The following is a 20,653-nucleotide window of genomic DNA, read 5'->3' on the forward strand; positions in this document are numbered from 1 at the left end:
ATTGGACTATAGTTCTCTTTTTTTACTGTGTCTTTATCTGGTTTTGGTAACAGAGTAATGCTACCCTCATAGAATGAATATAGAAGTTTTCTTTCTTCTTATAGTTTTTGGGAAGGATAGGTATTCACTCTTTAATATTTGGTGGAATTCATCAGTAAAGCCATATGATCCTGGACTTTTGATTATTGGGAGTTATTGATTACTGATTGAGTTACATTGCTGGTAATAGATCTTTTCAAATTATCTATTTCTTCCTGCTTTAGTTCTGGCAGGTAATATGTGTCTAGGAATTTATCCATTTCTTCTATGTTGCTTGGTATGTTAACATATAGGTTTTCATAATACTGTCTTACAGTTGTTTGTATTTCTGTGATGTTGGTTGTTATTTCTCCTCTTACACTTCTGGTTTTGTTTATTTGAGTTCTTTCATTCATTCTCTCTCTCTCTCTCTCTCTCTCTCTCGATAATTTTGGCTAGAATTTTATCAATTCTTTGATCTTTTCAGAAAACCAACTCCTTGTTTCATTGATCTTTTCTATTGTTTTTTTTAGTTTCTGTATAATTTATTTCTGCTGTAATCTTTGTTATATCCTTCCTTCAGCTTGTTTTGGACTTAGTTTGCTGTTCTTTCTCTAGCTCCTTTAGGTATAAAGTTAGGTTGTTTATTTGAGATTATTCCAGCTTTAAGAGATAGGGCGGTATTACTATATAAACTTACCTCTTATTTTTTTAATAAATGTATTTTTTATTGGTGTTCAATTTGCCAACATATAGAATAACACCCAGTGCTCATCCCATCAAGTGCCCCCCTCAGTGCCCATCACCCAGCTACCCTCAACCCCCGCCCACCTCCCCTTCCACCACCCCTAGTTCATTTCCCAGAGTTAGGAATCTCTCATGTTCTGTCTCCCTTTCTGATATTTCCCACTCATTTTTTCTCCTTTCCCCTTTATTCCCTTTCACTATTTTTTATATTCCCCAAATGAATGAGAATATATAATGTTTGTCCTTCTCTGATTGACTTATTTCACTCAACATAATACCCTCCAGTTCCATCCACGTTGAAGCAAATGGTGGGTATTTGTCATTTCTAATGGCTAAGTAATATTCCATTGTATACATAAACCACATCTTCTTTATCCATTCATCTTTCGATGGACACTGAGGCTCCTTCCACAGTTTGGCTATTGTGGACATTGCTGCTATAAACATCGGGGTGCAGGTGTCCCAGCTAAACTTACCTCTTAGGATTGCTTTTGTTGCATCCCAAAGATTTTGTATCATTATGTTATCTCCTTTTTTCTCCATTTAATTTTTTATTTAAAAAAAAAAAAATTCTTGGTTGACCCATTCATTGTTTAATAGCATGATATTTAACTTCCATGTATTTGTACTCTTTCCAGATTTTTTTCTTGTAGTTAATTTTTAGTTTCATACCATTGTGGTCACAAGAGATGCATGGTATAACTTCAGTATTTTTTAATTTCTTGAGACTTGTTTTTTTGGCCTAATATGTAGTCTATCTGAAGAATGTTCCATGTATACTTGAAAAGAATATATTCATAGTCTGTGAAATGTAACTTATTAAGAATCTGAATCATAGCCCACAATGTTTAATCTGTAAGTACCTGTTTTTCTCAGCCATTTCAAGTATTCTGAACTCAAGTGTATAGGAAACTGGAGGAATTTGTTATCCAATTCTTAGCTTTAAAGGGCAAATTAAAAACAAAACATCTGCTTTCTATCTAAGCAGCATATCTCTCAATGCTGATATAGATGGATACTTAGAATACTTAAGGAATTATTATCCTAACAGTTTTAATATCCATAAAGATGATGATGAAAATGATGTAATTTACAAATATTGTTATCTTTGCTTTACATTATCGTTAACTTCAGAATATGCTGAACAGATAGTTGGTGACCAGATAGAACATGATTATAATGTTAGTATCCTACTTGTTCCACAGCAATTTTAAAATCACTGAGGTGCAAAGAATTATGGAAGCGGGACTATAAGGAATTCATTTTTCCTAACATGCTGATGATTTAGAATTTTATACCATCTATATTAATTGCTAACCTTTTGATTTTTGTTAATGACATAAGAGGAAAATACTATAATGCATATAGTTTCTAAATGAAGTATACTATGTATGCAGTAGCTAATATAGTGCCTAGACATTTTAGACAATAGTTGTCTGGATTTAATTAAGCATTTTGTATGTGTACATTTTAGCATACATACATTTTCAGGGGTGAGGAAAATTTAGCCAGGTCAATAATACTAAAAGAAGTTATTTTAAGTTGCCCATTAAAAATTTCTCAGTAGATCTTTTGGAAACCTCTTATTTGATCCCACTACGCTTTCAACAACTTTTTAAAAACCTCTTATCATTTATAGTTAACTTTTTCTTAGTTGGAAAAGCATGCTACAGTCCTTGTACATATGGTCGGCTCCTTTGTTTAAGAAAGCCAAGTTACCAGCCTGCATCATCCTCACATTTGGCAGCATTCTTTTTGATGGTAAAAAACTAAAGACAGAGTTTGACATTTTTAATACAAAGTCCATCTCTTTTTTATAGTTCAGATGTCTGTGTGAGAATAAGATAATTTTAGAAAATAAAATATATTTCTAAGTTTCATCAATTTTTAAATTTACATATCTTTTTTATTTTATACTGTTGGTAGATGACAAAGACATTCATTTTAAACTCACTCTGCCTTGTGCCATAATATAATCTGGTATCACAGAAATTTCTTGACACATCAGCAGATTTTTAAAATAAGTTTATTCTTTATTTTCCAACAATCACATGATCATAATATTTGGATCACATTCAACTTAGTGTTCTGTTCCTGCACTCAACTACTATGTTTATTTTTTAAGAACGGATTTACTGAGGTACAATTTTCATGCCATAAAATTCACTCATTTAATTGTGCAATTTCATGATTTTTTTGTATATTTATAGAGTTGTATAACAATCACCAGAATTCATCACCCATTGTTACCACTCATAAAGATCCCTTGTGCATGTCATTCAGCATATTTGATATGAACTCTTCCCTCTTGTCCAGCCCTTCACTGTTTTGTGCACAGCTCTATTGAGGTTTATAATACAATACTCTATTTTATTTATAAAAAAAAGTATATTACCCATTATTATATGTATCTATTTCCTCTGTTGGACTATAAGTCCCTCAGATGGTCTTAATCTTTTTGATATACACATTGCCTAGCACACTGCCTGACAACTAAAGGCTCATTTTAATCATTACTGAGCCAGCACCCACTCCATCTTGGAGAGACAAGCAGGGGCTTGACCTCTTGCTGTCTGCCATGCTCCACAGGCATCCCTGTGGATGATGCAGTGACTTTCAAAAAAAATTTTTTTTGAGGTTTTATCCATTTATTATTTATTTTAGCAAGAGAATGAGCAAGAGAAGGAGAAGAGAGGGAAAGAATCCCAAACAGACCCCATACCAAGCACAGAACCCAATGTGGGGCCTAATCTCAAAACCCTGAAATCATAACCTGAGCTGAAACCAAGAGTCAAGACACCCAACCAGCTAAGACACCCAGATGCCCCAAACCTAGAGATAGAAATAGACACCAGATCCAAGAGGCCCAATGAACCTATAGGAATCAGTTCTGCCTGTAGCAACCTACAGATTCAGTGCAGTTCCCAGAACATTCCTGTGACTTTTTTGTTGTTTTGCAAGAAAATAGAAACCTATTCTAAAATTCATAGGGAATCTGAAAGAACCCCAGATAGCCAAAATAATCATGAAAAAGAACAAAGTTGGAGGCCTCACACTTCATGATTTCAAAACTTAACTATAAATCCATGGTAATCAAAAACATTGCAGTATTGACAGAAAGAAAGATATAAAGACCAATAGAATAGAATGGAGAGCCAGAAATAAACCCTTCCATATTATGATCAAATGATTTTCAACAACTTGCTATGATCATTCAAATGAAGAGAGGACACTCTTCAACAATTGGCATTTGGAAACCTGGACTTAGACATGAGAAAAAAAAAGAATTTGAACCTTTATCTCACACCATATATAGTAATTATCTTAAAATGGATCAAAGACCTTAAATATTAGAGCTAAAATATAAAACTCTTAGAAGAAACATAAGGGGAAAAACTTCATGACACTGGATTTGGCAATGATTTTTTGGATATAACACCTAAAATACAGGAAACAAAAGAAATGTTAGATAGCCGAGTTTCATCAAAATTAAAAAATTTTGTGCATCAAAGAACATTGTCAACAGAGTGAAAAAGTAACCCATAAAATGAAATAAAATATCTGTAATTCAAATATTTGATGATGGATTAAGATCCAGAATATATAAAGGATGACACTTCAACAATTAAAAAACCAAAACATTAAAAAATGGACAAAGTACTTGGATAGATTATTTTCCAAAGAAGATACACAAATGGCTCATAAGCATATGAAAAGATGCTCAACATCACTGATCATTAAGAAAATACAAATCAAAATCACAATGAGATACTACTGTATACCTGTTAGGATAGCTACTATCAAATCAAAAGAAAAGTGTTAGCAAACATGTAAAGGAACTCTGTGGACCGTCTGAGAGAATGTAAAATGCCATAGCCACCTATGGCAAGCAATTCCTCAAAAAGTTTTTTTTTTAATGATTTTATTTATTTATGATAGACAGAGAGAGAGAGAGAGGCAGAGACACAGGCAGTGGGAGAGGCAGGCTCCATGCCAGGAGCCCGACATGGGACTCGATCCCGGGACTTCAGGATCGTGCCCTGGGCCAAAGGCAGGTGCTAAACCACTGAGCCACCAGGGATCCCCCCTCATAAAGTTAAAAAAATAAAGAATTACCCCTCCCCCCAAAAAATTACCATATGTTCCAGCAATTGTACTTCTGAATATATCAAGATTATTTTCTTGATTTCTCTTTCTGCTGCTTCATTATTAGAGTATAGGAATTCAACGGATTCCACGGATTCCTATACTTTGATTTTGTATCCTGCAGCTTTACTGAATTTATCAATTCTAGTGATAATTTTTTTTATTGTGGAGTCTTTAGGGTTTTCTATATATAGTATCATGCATATGTGAATCCTAAAATTTCTACTTCTTCCTTACCAATTTAGATGCCTTTTACTTCTTTATGTGGCTTAATTGCTGTGGCTGGGACTTTTAGTACTATATCAAATGAAAGTGGTAAGAGTGGACATCCTTGACTGGTTCCTCACCTGAGTGGAAAGGCTCTGTTTTTTCTCATTGAGTATATTGGCTGTGGGTTTTTCATATAGGCCTTTATTATGTTGAAGTATGTTCCTTTTAGACCTACTTCACAGATTTTTATTATGAATGAGTGTTGTACTTTGTCAAATGCTTTTTCTGCATCTAATGAAATAGGGTTTTTATCCTTTCTGTACTCCTGTGACATATTTCATTTGACTGTTTTAGAAATGTTGAACCACCTTGTATCCTGGGAATAAATCCCATTTGGTCATGGTCATGGTGTATGACTTTTTTTTTAATTTTTAGAGAGAGAGAACATGTATGTGGGGAGGCACAGAGGAAGAGAATCTTCACACAGACTCCCAGTTGAGCACAGACTCCAGTGTGGGGCTTGATCTCACAACCCATAAGATTGTGACCTGAGTCAAACAGTTAAACAACTGAGCCACTCAGGTGGCCTGGTGTATAATTTTTTTAATGGATTTTTTTGTTGGATTCGGTTTGCTAAGGTTTTGTTGAATTTTGCATCTATATTCATGAGAAATATTGGATTGTAGATCTCTTTTTTTTTGTGGTATCTTGACAAGCAGTCTTGAGAAAGAAGAACAAAGCTGAAGGCATCATAAGTCCCGACTTCAAACTATACTACAGATCTACAGTAATCAACACAATATGGCATTGACATTAAAAAAATTAAACATACAGATCAATGGAACAGAATAGAGAACCTAGAAATAAACTCACAGAGATTTGTTCAATTAATTTTTGACAAGACAGCCAAGAATATATAAAGGGGAAGATTATCCCTTCAATAGATGGTTTTAGATAACTGAATATACACCTGAAAAAGAATGCAAATGGGATGCCTGGGTGGCTCAGCATTGAGCCAAAGCTCAGGGCATGACCCCAGAGTCTCAGGATTGAGTCCCACATCTGGCTTCCTGCATGGAATCTGCTTTTCCCTCTGCCTATGTGTCTGCCTCACTCTCTCTGTGTCTCTCATGAATAAATAAATAAAATCTTAAAAAAAAAAAGAAAAAGAATGCAAATGGACCTCTATCTTCAACTTTGCACAAAAATCAATGCAAAATGGATCAAATCTTTGAACATGAAACCTAAAACCATGAATCTCCTAGAAGAAAACAAAGAATAAGCTCCTTGATATTGATCTTGATAATAAATACATTTTTAGATTTAGGAATAAAAGTAACAACTAATGGAACTACATCAAACTTTTTTTAAAGTTCTACACAACAAAGGAAACCATTAACAAAATAAAAAGGCCACCTACTAAATGGGAAAAGTCATTCTCCCTGTTGGTGTAAATGTTAACTGGTACAGCCACTATGGCAAACAGCATAGAGGCTCCTCAAGAAATTAAAACTAGAACTACCTGGGGCACCTAGGTGGCTCATTTGGTTAAGTGTCTGCCTTTGGTTCTGGTCATGATCCCAGGGTCCTGGAATGAGCCCTGCATTGGGCTCCCTGCTCAGTGGGAAGTCTGCTTCTCCCTCTTCCTCTGCCACCCTTTGTGCACATGCTCTCTGTCTATCATAAATAAATAAAATCTTTCAAAACAATAGAACTACCATTAATCCCACTTTTGGATATATAGGCAAAGGAAACAAAATAATCTGAAAGAATAACCTGAACTCTCATGTTTATAGCAGAATGGCTTACAATATCCAAAGTATGAAAAAAATTTAAGTGCCTACAGATAAGTGGGTAAAGAACATGAGGTGTATATATATATATATATATATATATATATTATATATTATATATTATATATTATATATTATAATTATATAATATATATTAATTATATAATATAACTATAATATATTATTATAATATAATATATATATATATACAATGGAATATTACACAACATCTAAAAAAAAGTGTGTGAGTGTATAAAATATGTAGGGTGATGGATGTTAACCCAATGAGGGGACTCTTTTCACAATATGTATATATATATATATATATTAAATCCTCATACTGTGTACTCTAAAAATCTCACTTTAAATTGTCAATTACACTCAAAAAAATTAATAAGCAGCATAGAAGAGGAAATGTAATCCGTACAATAACTAATTATAATTTTCCAGGATTTTTGCAATATCCAGAAGATATTTTCTGAACATCAGTAGTGACCATTAATTCAAAATAAATTAATAAATAAATCTCTTACATTTCATTAATCAGTTATTACAGAGGGAGAAGAGTTGGAGAATCCTAGGCTAACGTCCCGTGACCACAAACTAGATAACTGTCAAATCATCCTAAATAACCCAGAAATTGACATGAAGACTGACAGAAAAGCTCCACAACTAAAGGGAGAGAAGACATTGAAGAACATAGGAATTTCAGAGATGTGATTTAGGGGAGAAATGGAGGCCATGTGCTACAGAGGGGAGAGAAGTGTAGTTGTAGAGAAGGGTAAAAGAGAGTGGAGCACACAGGGGAACACACAAGGAGAATGTTTCCCCAAACCATTGGTTTGGAAAACAACAAGGATGGGATTTCATGTCTTCTTGCCATCAGAGGAGCTTAGAACCTGGAGTTGTTTTTTTTCCTAAGATTTTTTATTTATTCATGAGAAACAGGGAGAGAGGCAGAGACACAGGTATAGGGAGAAGCAGGCTCCATGCAGGGAGCCCGATGTGGAACTGGATCCTGTGTGTCCAGGATCAGGCCCTGGACTGAACGTGGTGCTAAACCACTGAGCCACCTGGACTGCCCAGAACCTGGAGTTTTAAAGGTCAGCGGGCCTGGCTTACTTAGAGACTAGAGGGCACTGTGCTACTCCTGAAGAGAAAGGAGACAAACAAAGCAGAGAGAACCAGACAGTATTATGCTGAGCAAAATAAGTCAGTCAGGAAAAGACAAATACCATATGATTTCACTCACATGTGGAATTTAAGAAATAAAACAACTGAGAAAAAGGACAAAAGAGAGAGAGACACACACACACACACACACAAATCAAGAAACATATTTGAGTGTAGAGAACAAAATGATGGTTACTAGAAGGAGGAGGTAGGTGGGCAGATAGGTTAAAGAGATGATGGGATCCAAGGGAATGTGCTTGTTGTGATGAACACCAGGTAATATATGGAAGTGTTTAATCACTGTATTAAAACATGAAACCTCTTACACTGTATATTAATTAACTGAAATCAACAAAAAACTTATGGTGGCTCAGTAAGTAAAACTTGAGTGTCTCAGTTGGTGAAGTGTCTGCCTGCAGCTTAGGTCATGGTCCTGGGCTTGAGCCCCACGTCAGGCTCCCTGCTCAGGGAGGAGCCTGCTTTTCCCCTCCTCCTTGGCTCCTGTTCTCTGTTGCTATCTCTGTCTCTCGCTCTCAAATAAATAAATCTTTTTTAAAAATTTTAAAGTGTATTAAAAATCAGTTCCTCAGTAAAGTGGAGAGGCAAATGGATAAACAAATATGGTCTAGCATAAAATGAAATAATATGGAGCAATAAAAGGAAACAAACTATAGATTTACACAATATGGATGAATCAAATATAATTTACTGGGTAAAAGAAATCAGTTTTATGCTATTTTGAAAAAGGGAAATCTATAGCAATGGAGGACATCAGTAATTTTCAAGAATTGGTGGGGAAAAGGAATTGACTAAAAGAGGGCAGCAGGAGGGAACTTTGTACACATAGTGAACACATTTAGCACCTAAATTTGGTTTTAAATACCATTGTCCAACAAGAAAAACTAGACTTCTTGGAGACATTTCTTTGGGGGTTGAAATAGGGAAAATTTAAGATGAGCTTGGAATATCATCTTGTGTTATCTAAAAGAAGAGCTTAAAAAACAAAAAGGAAAAAGAGGGAGGCATGCTGAAAGGACACAGAAACCTCTTTGATAGAACTCCCAGTGGCCAAAGCTGAAAAAAATGGAGCAACAAATTTAATAATGATAATATTTTATCAAAAGAATAAGATTATATCCATGTGTCCATACTTACAGAAGAATTCCAATTACTAATGTAGAATAAATGAGGGAAATAAACCCATTTGATCAGCACAATAAAAATTATCATAGGCAAGATCCACTGATGAGTTCTCATATTAGTGTTGAGAAATTTAAGGAGAAAGAGGGTATTTTCATAGTCACAAATTTTCCCCAAGACATTCACAAACGAAAATCACATTACAGAATAGAAACTTGCCAGACAGCACCTTAACTTAACCAAATCATAAGGTTAATATCACTTGTCATAAAACATATATACCCTGATCTGATGCACTGAGAGGATGCATCACCCTGATAACCTTCCCCAAAATGTACAACCTCAGTCTATTCAAACAAACCTAAATGAGGGATACTCTACAAAATCATTGGCTGGTACTACTGGTACTAGTACTCTTCAAATATCAAGGTCATGAAAGACAAGGAAAGATAAATGTTCTGTTGGTGACTGAAGAAAACTAAGAAATCATAACAAGTACATGAACTGTGGGATCATGGAGAGATTCTGGAGCAGGACAAATTTTTCTGAATAAAGTTTTAAATTTAACTCATAGTATTTTGCACTATTGCTTTCTTCATTTGGAAATATTTACTGTGGTTATGTAAGTTAAAATTAGGGGAACTGGATAATGGGCAGATGGGAATGTATGTACTATCTTTACAAACCTAGAATTATCTCAAAAATAGAAACAAAATATAGATATCTAAGGATCATTCCAGTGTTGTTTTTATATCTCACAATAATCAAATAGCACTGGAGAAAAAAAGACTTTTAATTTGATCACCAGATAAACACTTTTGATAATTATCAATTTTGTGGTTTATTTTAAATATATTTTAGTTGTGGTTTTTTGAAGTTTTAATAAATATATTCACTAATCAGTATCTAATGGGCAATAAAACCATAGGTGATTTGGGAAATTGAACAGGTGAACCAAAACAAATGCTCTTAATTCGGTGATGTGTTCTTCAGCTGTATATCAGAGTTTATTTTCTTCTCTTCACTCCTCTTTATTGAGTGTAACCATTCACTTTATGCCTCTTTCATACTTAATGTACATTAGAATCTCAGAGTTAAATTTCCCTCCTTGAAGGAACAGAATTTTTAAAAGACTAGGCAATTACAGGTTTTCTCATGGCTGTTAGGATGCCCCACACTTTCGTGGCAGCTGAGAAAGTAGTCACTATAAGATGCCAAAGCACTGTGGGTAATATCACCATCCTACCTCATTGATAGGTTTACCAAGGGCTTTACTATAAAAGAATAACCTGGTTATTTGGGGGAATATAATAATCTATATAATATATATAATGAATAATCTATAATTGTATTCTGTATACTTGGAACTGTTCTAAACCATGTAAAAATCAAAAATCAAAACCAAAATCATGATCTTTGCCAAAGAATCTCCACCCTTTTGAAAGAGGACAAGACAGGAAGAAACTGTAGTGGGTAGAAAGAGCAAAGGCTTTAGCTGTTTTGCCATCATAGCCTCATTAATTCTTTGATTACTAGATCTGTGGCCTTGGGTATTTATTCTGAGTTTGTTTCCTTATCTGTGCTATAGAATACAAATATCAGTCTTAGAAAATTGTTATAATCATTGATACCTGGCACATACACACATAGTAAGTGATAGCTGTTACTGTAGTCTTTGTTATCAAGACTGATAGACTATTGGAAAACATGATAGCTTATTATATTAAATAACTTTAGTTATTGAATATTGTGTTAGGTGCTCAATCTGTGTTTCCTCCCTTTAGAGATGACGAAGAGAAAAAAAAATCTCCATCTGAAGGTACTGATGAGAAGGCTAATGGAACACATCCAAAGACCATCAGTCGTATCGGGAGCACTACCAATCCATTCTTAGACATTCCTCACGACCCGAATGCTGCTGTGTACAAAAGTGGATTCTTGGCTCGGAAAATCCATGCAGATATGGATGGAAAGAAGAGTAAGCACAATTTATTGTCATTGTCTATTTCACTTATTTCATCCTGAGGCTCAAAATTTAAAGTGAATTTATCTGAAGTAAAGTCACAAATGAAGAAATATTATATTAGGTTTATCTAGAAAAGTATTAACTGAAGTTTGGTGAAACCTCTAACCCTAAGGCAGAAATCCATTCTGGCACCTGCTTTTCTCCAAGTAAAATTATAAAGCTTCAGAGATGGAAGACCTCTTACAGATTATTCATTTCCAACCTTTTATTCACTTATTTACCCTTGCCTTCAACAAATATAATTCTAAGTACTTAGCATGGGCTCAGCATCAAAAATATAGCAGTGAATAGGATTGGCAAGGTCCCTGTCTTCATGGAGTTGATATCTCTGGTTGAAGGAAAGGGAGAAGAGTGGATTTATAACACATAGAATAATCAATAATGTAAGAGCCCACAGACAAGGAAGGGAAAGAATTTCAGTCCACACACACGTTTGAATGGATTGGCCTTTATGAGAGATGGATGGGAGGTGTGTTGTAGGTAAGCATGGTATAATTAGTATTGGAAAACTAAAGGAGTCCCATCTGATGGCTCTGTGAAATGTGAGACATTGTTATCTACTGACAGGTAATGACATTTGAAATTTAAAAGAAATGAAGTGTGTTTCTGTGCTTGGAATAGCCGATGCAGAGAGTGAAATAGCCATTTGATAGACTTGAACAGGTTAAGGTAAGCTGGAATGTATGCTCAAAATTAGTAGGTTAAACCTTTAAGGTGTTCCTTTCTCCCTACAAACGCAAACATGCAGTGCTTGGATGGACAGTACCACTATTTCTATCTGGCTGGGGACTTTTTCTTAATGTGTTAGCACATTCTATTGAGTTACAGTCAAGAGAAACATTGTAATAAAGTGGCTTTGACACTGCCTTATGATGCTAAGTACGTTTCTTAGTTTTTCCAAGTTCCTTAGGAGTACCTCTACTATACATCTTGTACACTCTATATACTAGCCTATTAGACTACTTAATTTTCTCTAAGAGAATTATTTCAGGACTCTTATAGTTGCCAGTGACAGCAAGTCTGACTGGCTTAGGGAAAAAGGCAACGACACACTTGAAATGAATTGTTTCCAGGACATTTTGTCCATTTCTGTATCTGCACTACATTGCATGTCACCTTTACTCTTTGAAACAGGTCTCTTGTACATTGCTGGGTACAGGATTATTAGCAGCATTATAGAGCATGTGTTCAATTTTGTCAACAAAAAGTATTCTCCTTCTTTCCTGATTTTGAATTTACTATATATTCTGGGGCAGAACTCCGATTTGTATGACTGAGGGATAGAATACTGAATTGACAGCTCTCACTTGGTTGAAATGCAAAGAGGAAAGCTCCCTCAAGAACAAATAAGATAGGGGGCACCTGGGTGGCTCAGTTGTTAAGCATCTACCTTTGGCTCAGGTCATGATCCCAGAGCCCTGGGATAGAGTTCCACATTGGGCTCCCTGCTTCATGAGGAGCCTGTTTCTCCCTCTGTCTCTACCTCTCTTTCTTTGTCTCTCATGAATAAATAAAATCTTAAAAAAAAAAAAACAAGATACGGTTCTCACAGAAAAGGAGTTCTTTTTGGTAGACAAAGCAATAATCTTCTCTTGGTTGCCACCATACACACACACACACACACACATACCCTTTCTCCCGCCACTTCAAATGAAACTTTTGCTGAACATAGTACCATTTTCCATTTATAGCCACAGGTATATTCATCTCTGTCCCACATGTTTTGCCTAGGAATAACTCCCATCTCTAAGGTTTAAATTTGCAGGTTGATGTCCATTTTCCTCAGGTGAGGATGTAAATTTCACTTTATGGGCTAAATGAAAAATACAGAAATATCTGACATACTTCATATAAAGTACTAGATGAAAAAAGCAGAATAACTGTAGTTTAAAATACCAGTTCAGGAAAGGCTCAAAAAAGGAAGCAAAAACAGCAATTTTACTACATTCTGCTGAACAAAGTTAACAAAGTTAACCTACTTGAGCATCTTTTCATTGACTCACTTCCCTAGCAATGGATTGACATAATTGGTTAACTCATTCCAAAGAGTCCCCAGATTCAGCCTACCAGTGAAATTTTCTTTCTTTCTTGTTTTCCTGGGCCACTTCTGAGGATTATTTAAGAGAATTCCTTTGTTGGAAGCTCTACTCCCTTAGCAGCCCACTGTATATGCATATAGGTACAAAACCTGGGAGTTGCTTAGTAGTTGAGCCATCACAGACCTTTTATATCATGCTAGATTTTCTTGCCAATATAACTCATTTAGAGCCTTAGTTAACTCCTCTGAGAACTTTAGATTCATTAGGGCAATTTTTAAGTGTCATGGGACTTTTGTCATTTTAGCAACTTAAGAATTTCTGCAAAGGGGAGATCCTGCCCCTGAACACCAGCACAAGGCCCTGCCTTCTGAAGCCTGGAGTTTCAAAAGTCAGCAGACTTGCCTGGGATACTGCCCAGAGGGCATTGCCCTGTTTCTGGGGAGGAGTCAAACAACCCAGAAGCAGACTGTAGAAACAGCAATCTGAAAAACACCAGGAACAAACAGTGGTGAGATTATTCACTCTTCTAGGTGTGCCTCCCTGAGCAGCAGCATAGGCAGATATTCCTGTCCAGGAGCAAAAGAACTGACTAGTGCTACTTCCTTTCTCACCCCTCAACATAAACAGTAGCCACCTGTAGTAAGCTGCAGAGTACCCACATTGGCTGTCTAACCTCCTTACAAATTCAACACCCATGCAGTCTGGTAGTACTGCCCTTGTCAGTGAAGCTTGCCTCAGTCCCAGTGCTGTAGGCCTTTTCCACAGAGGAGCAGCAAAAACCCCTGCCCACACCACGGCCCCTGACCAGAGAGTTCTACATGACTTCAGTTTAAGTGGAAGTATCAGGTCTCATTTAACAAGCTGACCAGAGCGCACCTAGTTGAAACATTTTGGGCAAAGACCAAACACTTCCCACTGCAGGCAACGAGAGACTGCAGATGACAGGCCTGAAGGATACAGCAGCCAAAACACAGTAGCAGAGAGCACACAGCACACACAGAGAGAGAATCTGAATTCTGAACTACCAGACCCTGGACCTATATGATCTCTTCCTCAGAAAGTCATGACTATCTGGAGCAGGAAACATACAGGCTTTCTGACACAGAGAAGAAGACAGAGACAAAATCCCAAGGTAGAGGAATTTCTTGCAAATGAAAGAACAAGATAAAAGACACAGCCAGATATTAAGCAGAACAGGTATAAAATAATATGACTGGTGGAGAATTCAAAGCACAATCGTTAAGGATATTTGCTGGCTTGAGAAAATAATGGAAGACCAGTGAGACCCTTACCACAGAGATAAGAGTAAAAAAGAAGTCAGAAGTGAAAAATGTGATAACTGCGATTCAAAACAGACATGATGTAATGAATACGAGGATGGGTGAACCAGAGACACAAATAAGTGATGAGCAGAATAAAATAATGAAGCATATTGAAGCTGAACAAAAGAGAGAATTCTGCAACATGAGAATACACTTAAGGAACTCAGGGCCCCCATCAAACATAATAACATTCATGTTATAGGTGTGCTAGGAGAAGAAGACAGAGAAAAGTTGACAGGGAATTTATTTGAGAAAATAATAGACGAAAACTTCCCTTAACTGGAGAAGGAAACAGACATCATAGATCCAGGAAGCACTAAGTAAGAACTCCCATCAAAATCAACAAAAGCTGGGGTGCATGGGTGGCTTAGTCACTTAAGCATCTGACTCTTGATTTCCGCTCAGGTCATGATTTCAGGGTTGTGAGACTGAGCCCTGTGATGGGCTCTGTGCTCAACAGGGAGTCTGCTTGAGATTCTCTCTCCCTCTTCCCCTCCCTCCCTCACTCTCTCTCAAATAAATAAATAAATCTTTTTAAAAAATGAAAGCTGGCCAACAACATACTGTAATTAAATTTTATTAAATATACTGATAAAGAAAAGAGTCTTAAAAGGAGCAAAAAAAAAAAAAAAGGACCTAACTTACAGGGAAGACTCACGAGGCTAGCTTCAGATCTTTCAACATAAATTTGACAAGCTAGAAGGGAGTGACATGATATATTCAGAGTACTGAATGGGAATAAATCTGCAGCCAAGAATATTCTATCTAGCAAGGGTATCATTGAGAATAGAAGGAAAGATAAAATAGTTTCCCAGACAAAAACTAAAGGAGTTTGTAGCTATTAAACCAGCCCTATATGAAATATTGAAGGGGACTCTGAGTGAAAAGGAAAGAACAAAGTGACAAAGACAAGAAAGGAATAGAGAAAAATCTCTGAAACCAACAACAAAACAAATAAAATGTCACTAAATACATATCTATCAATAATTACTCTGAATATAAATGGACTAAACACTTCAATCAGCATATAGTGTCAGGATGTATTTAAAAAAAAAAGACCTATCTAATGCTGCCTACAAGAAACTCAGTTTAGACCTGAAGACACCTGTGCATTCACTGAAAGTGAATTTCTCCATTTGGAGAAATGCTTACCATGTAACTGGATGTCAAAATAAAGCCAGAGTAGCAATATTCTGTCAGAGAAACTAGACTAAACCAAAGACTGCAAGAAATGAAGAAGGGCATTATATCATAACAAAGGGGACAATCTAACAGTAAGGTCTAGTGATTGAAGTATTTATATGCATAATATGGAGGCATCAAATATATAAAAAAACAAACATAAGGGAACTCATTGAAAATAATACAATAAGAGTAGGGGATTTTGTCACCCCATTTATATCAGTGGACAGATCACCTAAGCAGAAATTCAAAAAGGAAACAATAACTTTGAATGACACACTGGAAGTTCACAGATATATTCAGAACATTTCATCCTAAAGCAGCAGAATGCACATTTCTTTTTGAGTGCACGTAGAACATTGTCCAGAATAGATCATGTACTAGGTCACAAATCCGTTCTCAGCAAGTACAAAAAGATTGAGATCATGCCATGCATCTTTTCTGAACAGAGTGCTAGAAACTTAAAGTCAACCACACACACACACAAAAAAAACTATGGAAAGACTAAAAACACATGGTGGTTAAATAATGTTCTACTTAAACAATGTGTCAACCTGGAAATCAAAGAAGACGTAGAAATGTACATGGAAACAAATAAAAGTGAAAACAATGGGGCAGGCGGGGTGGCTTAGCCGTTCAGCACCACCTTCAGCCCAGGGCCTGATCCTGGAGACCCAGGATCGAGTCCCACGTCAGGCTCCCTCCCTGCATGGAGCCTGCTTCTCCCTCTGCCTGTGTCTCTGCTCCCCCCCTCTGTCTCTGATGTCTCTGTCTCACTTCTCACCCACTCTAATCCAGTCTTTATAAAAGAGGCAGTCTCGAGAACTAAGACTGCTCAGCCTTATCCTGGAGTGGAGTATCTAGCCAGGGTCTCAGTTTTCCCAGAGGGGTAGACCATATGGTAAGGTAAGGAAATGGGTGGGACGTAGGTGTGCCTCCACAATGGGAGGTAGGGTTCTTCTAGCTCGTGTGACACAAGGAGTAAAATCCGGTACTCCCCCTCTTTCCTCTGGATTGCCCAACTGTGGCCATGGCCCAGTCTTCTTTGTTATCACTCTTAGTATCGATCGTTCCTCCTGCATCCATGGCAGGGTCACCAGCCGGTGCAGATTCGGTTGGCATCATTCTGATTTGCTGCAGGGGCTAGAATGTGTGTGGCACATGTGTGGCTGTCATTCTTTCTGCATCCCCCTGCTCCCTTTGGTTTATCTGTTGTGTCTTCTACCCTGCCTTTATTTTCAGTTCCAACTCTGCTCTGTCCTATAGCTTTATTAAAACAGGAGTGTGTGGGGCTGAGGTCAGGAGTATAAGTACCTGTCTTAGGCGCTATTCCTTATACAACAAAAATATTAAATATTTTTTCCTCCTCAGTAAAAGGAAAAAAAAAAACCCTAATAGATTAAATCTTAAAAAAAAAAAAAAAAAAGCAGTGAAACAATGGTCTAAAACCTTTGGATGCAGCAAAAGGAGTCCTAACAAGGAAATATATAGCAATATAGGGTAACCTCAAGAAGAATCTTACCTAACCTTATTCCTGAAGGAGCCAGAAAAAGAACAATAAATGAAGACTAAATCCAGCAGACAGAAGAAAATACTAAAAATTAGAGCAGAAATAAGTAATATAGAAACTTAAAAAACAAAAAAAAGTGATAGATCAATGAAACCAGGAGCTGGTTCATTGAAAAAATGAACAAAATTGATAAGCCCCAAGTGAGACTTACCAAAAAGAAAAGAGAAAGAAACCAAATAAATAGAATGGGAGGAAAAATAGCAACCAACACCACAGAAATAATTATAAGAAAATATTATGAAGACCTATATGCCAACAAGTTGGACAACCTGAAAGAAATGGATGTATTCCTAGAAACATATAAACCACCAAAACTAAAAGAGGAAGAAATAGAAAACCTGAAGAGACCAATAATTAGCAAATAAATTGAATTAATCCAGGCCTAGGTGGCTTCACAGATCAATCCTACCAAACATTTAAAGGACAATGAATACCTATTCTTCTCAAGCTATTCCAAAAAATACAAGAGGGAGGAAAACATTCATGCTATGGGGCCAGCATTACCCTGAATTCAAAAATAAATAAAGACTCAACTAAAAAAGAGAGCTATAGGCCAATATCCCTGATGCTTATGATGTACAACTTCTCAATAAAATAGTAGCAAAACAAATCAAACAGTACATTAGAAAAAAGAAATCCTTCACCAGGGTGCCTGAGTGGCTCAGCCAGTTCTAGCATCTGCCTTTGGCTCGAGGCATGATCCCAAGGTGCTGGGATGGAGTCCTATGTCAGGCTCCCTCTTCCCCATGCTTTTGCTCTTTCTCTTGCAATCTCTCTCTCTCACTCTCTCAAAAAATAAATACAATCTTTAAAATAATTTTTAAAAATCATTCACTACTATCAAGTGGGATTTATACCTGGCCTGCAAGGGTGGTGTGATATTTGTAAAGCAATCAACATGATCCACTACATTAATGAAAGAAAAGACAAGAACCAAACGATCCTTTCAAAAGATGCAGAAAAAGCATTTGAAAAAATATATATAACATCCATTCATGACAAAAAAAAACAAAAACAAAAATCCTCAACATATAATAAAGGCCATGTAGGAAAAACCCACAGGTAGTATCCTCTTCAATGGGGAAAACCTGGCAACTTTTCCTTTACAGTCAGGAACAAGACAGGGATGTCTACTCTAACCACTGTTACTTAACACAGTACTGGAAGTTCTAGCCAAGCAGTCAGTCAACAAGAAGAAATAAAAGGCATCCAAATTGGCAAAGAAGAAATCAAACTTTCACTCTTTGTAGAAGACATGATACTCTATATAGAAAACCTTAAAGATGCCGTCAAAAAATTGCTAGAAGTGATACACGAATTCAGTAAAGTTCATAGGACACAAAATCAACATACAGAAATATGTTGTACTGAGTAATCAAGGAATCAATCTCATTTAAAATTGCACCAAAAACTGTAAGATAGCTGGGAATAAACCTAACCAGAGAGAAGATCTGTACTCTGGAAACTATAGAACACTTACGAGAGACATTGAGGAGGACACAAAGGAATGGGAAAAAAATTCCATGCTCATAATTGAAAGAACAAACATTGTTAAAATTTCTGTACTACTCAAAGCAATCTACACATTTAATGCAATCCCTATCAAAATGCCACCAGCGTTTTTCTCAGAGCTAGAACAATCCAAAAAGTTGTATGGGACCACAATAGATCCTGAATAGCCAAACCAAACTTGAAAAAGAAAAGCAAATTGGAGGCATCACAGTTCCAGGCTTCAAGTCATATTACAAAGCTGCAGTGATCAAGACACTATAGTACAGCACAAAAACAGACACAATCAATGGAACAGAGTAGAAAACCTAGACATGAACCCACAAATATATGATCAATTACACTTTGACAAAGCAGGAAGGAAAATCCAATGAGGAAAAAGTCTCTTCAACAAATAGTATTGGGAAAACTGGATGGAAACATGCAAAAGAATGAACCTGGACCAGTTTCTTATACCATACACAAAAAATAATTTCAAAATGAATGAAAGGCATAAGTAGGAGATAGGAAACCATCAAAATCCTAGAGGAGAACAGACAGCAACCTCTTTGACCTCAGCCACAACAACGTCTTAATACTCATGTCTCCAAAGGCAAGCGAAACAATAGCAAAAATAAACTATTGGAACTTAATCAAAATACAAATCTTCTGCACAGTGAAGGAAACAATCTGCAAAACTAAAAAGCAACCTTCAGACTAGAAGGTGATATTTTCAAATGACATATCAAATAAAGACTTAGTATCCAGAATATATAAAGAACTGTCAGGGATCCCTGGGTGGCTCAGCAGTTTAGCGCCTGCCTTTTTGGCTCAGGGCATGATCCCAGAGTACCAGGATTGAGTCCTACATTGGGCTCCCTGCCTGGAGCCTGCTTCTCCCTCTGCTTGTGTCTCTCCCTCTCTCTCTCTCTCTCTCTCTCATCAATAAATAAAATCTTAAAAAAAAACCAACCCCCCAAAAACAAATAATCTAGTTTAAAAATGGGCAAAAGACATGAATAGACATTTTTTTCAAAGAATACATCCAGATGGCTAACATATACATGAAAAGATGCTCAGCATTACTCATCATCAGGGAAATGCAAATCAAAACCATAATAAGATACCACCTCACACCTGTCAGAATGGCTAATATTAACAACACAGGAAACAACATTTTGTGAGGATGCAGAGAAAGCGGAGCCCTCTTACAATGTTGGTGGGAATGCAAGCTGGTGAAGCCACTGTAGAAAACACTATGGATGTTCCTCAGAAAGTTAAAAATAGAGCTACCCTCCAATCCAGTAGTTGAACTACTAGGTATTTACCCAAAGGATACAAATTTAATTCAAAGGGATACATGCACCTCCAAAAGATACATGTTACTAGCAGCAGTACCAACAATAGCCAAATAATAGAAAGAGCCCAAATATCCCATGGGGACTGATGAATGGATTAAGAAATGTTATACAAGGGAATATTCCTTAGCTCCCCACCTCAAGAGGAATAAAATCTTGTCATTTGCTATTATGTAGATGCATCTAAATATTAGGCTAAGCAAAATAAGTCAGTCAGAGAAAGACAAATGCCATATGATTTCACTCATATGTGACATTTAAGAAACAAAAGAGATCAACATAGTAGGGAACAAAGAGAGAGGCAAACCATATAAGAGACTCTTAAATATAGAGAACAAACTGAGGGTTGCTGTAGGGGAAATGAGCAGAGGTGGGAGGACCAGTTAATATTTAAATTGATGATAGGTATTAAGGAGTGCACTTGTGATGAGCACTGGGTAT

At 36.4% G+C, this 20,653-nt stretch overlaps 1 protein-coding gene across 1 annotated transcript in view; it reads left to right on the plus strand.

Moving 5' to 3' along the window:
- The window catches only part of PSD3 (pleckstrin and Sec7 domain containing 3), a 569,820-nt gene that overhangs the window by 384,174 nt on the left and 164,993 nt on the right, over window positions 1-20,653 (plus strand). Inside the window, exon 11 of the mRNA XM_041753212.1 lies at window positions 11,012-11,205. Coding sequence (XP_041609146.1) covers window positions 11,012-11,205 — 194 coding nt within the window. The remainder of the gene's footprint in view (window positions 1-11,011; window positions 11,206-20,653) is intronic.

Source organism: Vulpes lagopus, chromosome 4 (assembly GCF_018345385.1).
Source record: "Vulpes lagopus strain Blue_001 chromosome 4, ASM1834538v1, whole genome shotgun sequence".
Lineage (NCBI taxonomy): Eukaryota > Metazoa > Chordata > Mammalia > Carnivora > Canidae > Vulpes > Vulpes lagopus.